The sequence below is a fragment of the Hemisphaericaspora subhashii genome (genome assembly GCF_019202705.1).
Source record: "Hemisphaericaspora subhashii strain CBS 10753 chromosome Unknown scaffold105, whole genome shotgun sequence".
NCBI lineage: Eukaryota > Fungi > Ascomycota > Pichiomycetes > Serinales > Debaryomycetaceae > Hemisphaericaspora > Hemisphaericaspora subhashii.
The window spans coordinates 39,297-46,652 of record NW_026057313.1 but is presented as its reverse complement, the minus strand read 5'-3'; the positions used below and the strand labels follow the sequence as shown (position 1 = coordinate 46,652).

The 7,356-nt window shown below is 36.3% G+C and overlaps 2 protein-coding genes across 2 annotated transcripts; both read left to right on the top strand. All coding sequences in view use genetic code 12, as the record gives it.

Annotated features, from left to right (window-relative positions):
* Positions 1-248, top strand: J8A68_003402 (uncharacterized protein; the record flags this gene model as incomplete). Its single annotated transcript, XM_049407254.1, has 1 exon — positions 1-248. A coding segment is annotated over one exon (248 nt), but the record flags the coding sequence as incomplete, so codon positions are not given.
* A 5,418-nt stretch (positions 249-5,666) lies between these two features.
* J8A68_003401 (uncharacterized protein) lies at positions 5,667-7,277 on the top strand (the record flags this gene model as incomplete). The annotated part of the gene is made up of 1 exon (XM_049407253.1): positions 5,667-7,277. The coding sequence occupies one exon, from the start codon at positions 5,667-5,669 to the stop codon at positions 7,275-7,277; it is 1,611 nt and encodes a 536-aa protein (XP_049263324.1).
* Between the last annotated feature and the right edge of the window lie 79 nt (positions 7,278-7,356).

Sequence of the window (7,356 nt, the reverse complement as noted above, 5' to 3'; positions counted from 1 at the left end):
GTACTATCTCAAGTAGTTCATCATACTACGATGAAGATGAAGAAGATGATTACAATTGGAATTTGAAATCAATCTTAAAGAAGAACCACAGCAAAGAAGATGAAGAAGATGAAGATTATTTATGCATTTCTGATTTAAGACATCATCAACAAAGAAAGAAAGTATCATTCAATTACATTGTTAATACTAGAGAAATCATTAATGGTATCTCTGTTGATTATGATTTCTTAGATCATGATTGTTTGTAATCAGAGCAAATATAGACACTTTCACTTCATCGCATTTACATTCATACATTCTTGTACTATTATATTCCTTGACATATCATCATAGCTGGTCTATGTTGCTTCAAGGGAGGTTTATACAAAACGGGTATCACATTTTAGACTTAAACAAAAAATGGGTTTTTTTGGTTAATAAATTGGTTTTTTTATTTTAGAGATTGGCATATTAATTTTATTTAGAGACACTATATATTTAATATTACAAAAGTCTTTTAATTTCTGGACGGCTTTCATATGACATAACAATTGCGATTAGAACTTGTAGATATTTCTAGATCAAGTAGCCTTTGATTTGATAGAACACATGGCAAAGTTTCTGATACTTGATAAAAATTTGATCATCTTTTCTACCCAAAGGGGTCCTCCGTCGGTAGTGTGTCAAGTCTATTCGATGATTCCGAGAGAACTACACACTACTATGCTGAATCAACATCAAAGGAATACACATGATCTTCATCAGCTCACAAATACTTCGAAGATAGTTTAGAATGGGTGACCTTTGAAGTTATTGTTGAGTGACATATACATATGTAGATCTGGCCCTGCGAGATTTCGCAGCTAGTTAACAAAGTAATGTGCAGTGTGACCCCTTGCGTAAAAGGGCCAAGTCATGCATGTGGGGGATTACATATATTGTGGGTAAGTTAATTCCCTTTACCCCATTGAATATACCCCCATAAAGAGATAGAGACACGGTATATACAAAAATCACATTCTTTCACCTTCTCTAAAGTAAGCTTTTTGTCTTTTGTCGTTTATTCGCTTATGATTTACAATGGGAACAAAATTTTTTTTTTCCCATGTGAAACAAAATTTTTCTATTATGATGAAAGAAAGAAAAAGGGACAAGAACTTTAAAACCATATTCAATTCAAAGAAAAGTCAATTCTCTCCGGGTTATTCATTGGAGTATTCCCAAGACACTTTGCAGTGTTATTGGTTTCATTCACAAAGTATACATGTAACACAATTACATTTCAATTGGTTGATGAGATGGAATTTGGGGGGATTATTGGAGAAAATTGGGGGAAACTTGGGGTATATGAAAAAAAGAAAACCAACTGGGGATTTTGAAGACTTATCGCCGCACAAAAAAACCATTTCCTCGTCTTCTTTTCCCGTGGAAGGATTTCCCCTAAAGGAACCAAAAAAAAAAAAAATATAAAATTTTGCGACTTACTGTTCTTCCCCCCGAAGAAGGGGAAAAAAAAAATAAAAATTTAGTAAATATAAACTATGACTAACCAAATGGAAGAACTTAACTCCCCCCCAAAAATTTCCGTACTTAAGTACGGAAACCTAAAAGAAAAGCTTTGCTATTTTCTGATTTACTTTTTTTTCTGTTTCTTTGAGTTATTCCGTTGGAACGGATTGCTTTTTCCTAATTAAGTTGGATTACTCACTCGTCGCAATTTAACTGTATTGCGAAAAAGTGGAGTAGTGTCTGTAAAATCGGTTAAAAGTTTTTTGCAATCAGAAAAAAAAAAAAATAATCAACCTCGGTGATTGATATCCAAGAATTAATACTTCCCAATTTCCAACAGACAGAGAGTTTAATTAATTGCCGCGGTCTCGCATTACGAGACCCGGAGCAGAGAGTGTGTGGGGGTGGAGTGAGAATAGAGTCATATTCGTTGAAGTGTATTCGTTGTAGTATAGGAGCAGAGATAGATCATACAGATGATGTGTTGTATTACATTAGTTAACTGTAGTTTTATATTTAGGAATCCCTGCACTATTGAGCTGTGTATATTTCCTACCGCCGTTACACATCTGGATCGTCTATCCAGAAACCTATCTACCAGGTGGCTGTGCTCTATAAAGGTCCCTGACCCTTTGTTATAGAAAGCCCCCCGACATCTATCCTACGAAGGTGCATGACCTGTATTCTTGGAAGGTCCTGTCTTCTCTATATAGTTATCCTCGTATGGTTACCTGACCTATACTCGGAAGCTCTATGCTTGTCCTCTAATCATGTCGCTTTGTTTTCCTCCTCATTTAAATCCTGGCCTCTGATTTCAATCCAACAGCAATTTTTAGGGTTATTAGTGCAGCATGTAGATGCAAAATTGAAGTGTCAAATTCCGAAGTTATGTAGAATATGTTAAAGTGCATGAATATGGAAAATGAGTCACACATATCCACACTCAATGGAATCAACCGTTTCCCAAATCAAGTATTTTTGCCTCATTTGTACAGAAAGCAAACCAAGGTTAGATCACGCGTCCACCTTTGCTGGTTTATTTTTGAGACTACAGCATAGAGCAAACAAAGCAATCTTTCCAGCAAATGACAACAAAACAATTTGAAATTGCTGCAAACCATTTGCTGCAAGATTTTATTAACCACATACATCAAACCCTAAACAACGCTGCAGATAACCTGCAAAATACACCTACCCATCTATCAGACACGTTTTTAAATACTCGCCAAACAACTCGTTTATAAAACTTAAACATAAACCGTCAACTTTCCCTCCTCCCTCCCCACCGCTCCGGAACAAGACCCCAAACCAGTACTTGTACCATTATAACAATAGAATTTAACGCGGGTAATCTATCTATCTAACAAAGAAAAAAAATATCCATATCAGCTGATTTCCAATCTTCCACCTTCCAGTAACCGTTTACTTCTTATCAAGGGGGATTGCTTAAGCCTTCTACCCTCTCTGGGGAAGCTCTTCCTAATAAAGGAACTGATCCTCCGCGTAATTGCGGAGTGCGCCAGCTTGCACTATTGTTTCTATTGTTTGGGATATACCTAAAAATCTTTGAGAACAATGATATCTATTCTAAGCGTACATTAAAAATTACTTTCGGTAGGGTTTCCACCTTCCTTTTCCATCCAACAAGCGTTGAGAGGTGGGGGTGAGGAAGGGAATAATTCTTTTAGGTAGTGGTGGCGTATTCGGAATAATTAAGACCTTAGCTCTAGCAAAAGGAAAGTGTTGGCTGTCAATGTTCGTGTTAGAATTTCTCCGCTTTGGGTTTTTTCGCAGCTTTTGCGAACGCGCGATTTTGGAGAGAAAAATTTCTTTGCTTAGGGGAACGCAACCTATTTTTCCTAATCCAGTAGCGAAACCGGAGAGGTTATGAAGAGAAACTATCGAGATCGGGGGGACTGGTAATTCCTTGGGTTCATAACTTTGAGAATTGACCTTTGAGGAGAGAATAAGAAAGTGTCCATAATTCAAGGAATTATAGTTTTGAAGCCGATGCTCGGCCTGGACCCAAATTTAGAATTTATGAAACACGCCTGTCAATTGTCAAGTAGTCATCCTATTGTTGTAGATTACGACTAGGGGGAGGGGGAAGGATCTTCTAGAATCCTCCTGGTTGGAAACAATGCAAAGATTTCCATTGACCAAAAAAAGTGTCTGAACCTCACTGAATGACAATACACGCCACTCCCGACATAAAATAAGGAAAATACCTCGCAACCGAATCATCGCGAGACAGGCAAAAAAAATAATAATAAACTTTCCAGATTTCACTTGCATAAAAAATATCAAATTTTTACAGTTTAGTGTCGCCCCCCATAATTGACAGGATTAATTGCGAACAAAAAAATAAATTCAAATTGTGTCAGGTGTGCAACCAAAAAATGAAACAATAGAAATCATATTTCCAGGGAATGACTTATTATTCCATACCATACGAGTCTGTGACGACATTCGAATTTTTATTATTATTGTTATAAATCTCAAGCAAAATCAGCCGGAAAGTCATCCGACTATACAATTTCATATTTCCAGGATCATGGCGGTGTGTCAAAATCTCAAGATTAGTGGAAACACATGTAAACCTGAAATCAATTCAGGGAGTGGATTTCATTTCGGATTAGTGTTCCAATTGTATACTGATTTGTGTAACAGACTAAACCTTTTTTTGTGTGCCATTCCCCCACATTATTTCTTTCGATACATACGTACATCGTGGGGGATATACGGTGGGGGATGTAAATTTGCAATTGCAAAATTTCAAAACCATTTATGTGTAACATTGGGGGATTGGGGATTCTTAGGAATAAGTTAACCTGAAACATCCGCAGATCCAAGAAGACCATCAGTAGAATTGTTCTATATAACTTGTGATGCAATTTAAGTGACTAACATAATCGGCATATGACACACACAATTGATTGTCAAGTAAATGTTATATGAGAATGTAACAAGGAAACGGCACATACATATTTCCAAATGTAACGAGAGAATTTGAAGAGAGGGGAGGATAAATGTCAAATTATGTCTTTACAAATAAAAAAAATGACAGGCATAAAATGTCGAAGTATGACTCTTCCATGCCATTGTTGTCACTTGAATTTATTTTTTATTTTCTATCAGAATTTGTAAATGAGAACTGTTTTTTACAGTTTACTTCACATAAGCGAAACTCCCACGGAATTTTTTTTTACAGATTTTACCACTTTTCCATAACACGGATATTATTTCCATTGTAAAAATACACCAAACAAACTAAAAAAATAAATTGATATTCTGGGGGATAAGAACATTCAACTAAAAATAAATATGACCGTCATCAATATTAGTTCTTTGCCTTTCGGAACGGATCAAAGAAAACATGTACACAAACAATTTGTAAACCAATTAGACACTATTGATATTATCAAACTTCACAACCTGTAAAACTTGATCCTTGCCATGCATCTCCGAAAACAGAATCTCTGAACAACGGAAAAGTACGGATATTTATGGATTTTAGATTTTTTTAGTCAATTTACATGAATTTCCTTGGCATGTGAGAAATTTAGACAGTAGATAGATAGGTCCAAGGGAACTCTCGATAAGCTACAATTGGTAAGTCCATTCATCCAGCTTCATTGTCAATCTTGTCATTGTAACTATGGTTGAAGTTGACATGTGATTGCTTTGCGACATAATTGCCTTAAGATTTTGTCCAACTGGGTACACGGATTGATATTCATTCGGATGAAGTGGAATAAATATCAATCCAAGTCATTCCGTCAAGAAAGTGTCTGATCACGTTAATACAATATACGAAATCACGTCTTCTAGTTATTAAGCCATCTTGTTTAATTGGAAAGGGTGATCAATTTCAATAGAATCAATAGTACGGCTGATATCCGCCTGGGTTTTAATACTAATCATATGATTCTAGCCATATTATTTTATAAGGTTTTTTTTTACAAAGGGACGGGTCTAAACTCCGGATTCTTTCAGTAATTTATTTTTAACACAAGTTTCTTTTGTCGTGACAGAACTATGCGGTTCTAGACACATACGTGACAAAAATCTTATCTGCAGGAATAAAAATTTCTTCCCCTGAAGTTTTTTCTTCTAAGTGAAAAATTCTTTTAAGTAGATTAAAGGGATAAGAGTAAGATTATCCATCCTATACAATAATGATAAGTAGGAAGAATCTCCAAAAACAATCTTACGCGGTTATAAGCCGAGGATTTAAGTTTAACCTAAATATCCCACCTCAACCAGAAATAGTCTATAATGGTACCAACAAAGGTCGACCAAAAAAGTCAACCCAAGATACCCTTAGATCACTTTCCAAAGATATCAATTTAGAAAGTGAAGATGGTAGACCTTTTGATCAAATCAGAAATTCATTCTCCAGACATAAGAAAACCCCATCATGGCTAGAATCACCTCAACTTAGTGCCAATTCGAAAAATCCCGCTGATGAGTGGGAACAGATCTTTGCTACGGCGAAAACCCCATCATCACCCAAAGGTAATTCAAGTTCTAATGGGTCTCCTAAATCAGAATCCACTGGACGTCTTAATATCAATCCCAGATCGTTTTCAAGCTATACTCAACGTGAGAACACTCCACGTGATAACAGCTCCGCGCCTAAGGATGATTTCGGAGATCTTTTTGAAGCGCTCAAGAGAGACGAGACAAGACCGCAATCTCAAACAAGATACCCAGACATGAATGACAGATACCCCAGCAGATATCAAGACAGAGACAGACGTACGAGTGGATATGGCCGTGATTTCCGTGATAGATATCCACAACAACAACAACCAAGGGAAACCAGATATGGTGATAGATATGGTGACAGACCAGGAAGCAGCAGATATGACCGTAGAGCAGGAGGAGGCGATTCTAGTCAACAATGGCCAAGTTTGGAAACTGGTTCCGCGAAGGCTAGAGATGCCTTAAAATATACCTGTGGGAAATTTGCCGAGCTTGATCCGGATAATATTCGATTCTATTGTGATTTCTTAGATCCTGAGACTAATCACATAAGAGAAGATAATTTAACTAACATTGCCAGAAATTTGGATTTAGCCAAAGATGGAATTGAGATTATTGAAAGACACAATGCTGATCAATTATTGGTTAAGATTGTGCCCGTTGTAAAGATGATGCAAGCGTATTCTGATCATTTAGCAGAACTTAGAACACAAGAATTACTTCGAAAGGATGCAAAATCGGTGATAAGGGAGCAGAAACAACGTGAACAAAGATTAAAAAGACAAGCGACTGGGAAATATGTGAATATGTCATGGAGTATTAGTCTTCAAGATTTAAATGCTAAAAAGAAGTATGATATTGAGAAACATTTGAATAATGGTGATAATTTTACGATTACTGTTATTTCGAAAAAGAAGTGGGAGAGGAATCCAGTTTCATTGACAATAAAAGATCCCGATGCGTTGGAGTTTGAGTTAAAGAGAAGAGAGATGAATAAGAATGCGTTGGAAGAGATATTGAATCAATCTGGTCGTTGTACATTTACAGTCGAGGGTGATATTGAAACTTCATTAAAATACACTGTTACTCCAAAAGGGGGCAACTACACCCAACCAGCTGCAGAAGAACAAGAAGATGCTGACCATGACGAGGTGGACTCAATTGAACCAGACACTAAACAAATCAAACAGCAAAGAAAAGCAGAAAAGAAGATGGCACTCAAGAATAAGACCGATGAACCTAAACAGAAAAAGGATGAAAAAGACTTGGACGACATGTATCTGTTCGTTATCGAAGAATGAACAATATAGCCCACACACAGACGCACATCTCCTTCATGTATATAAATATTAATATTAATAAATTATTATTATTACAAAA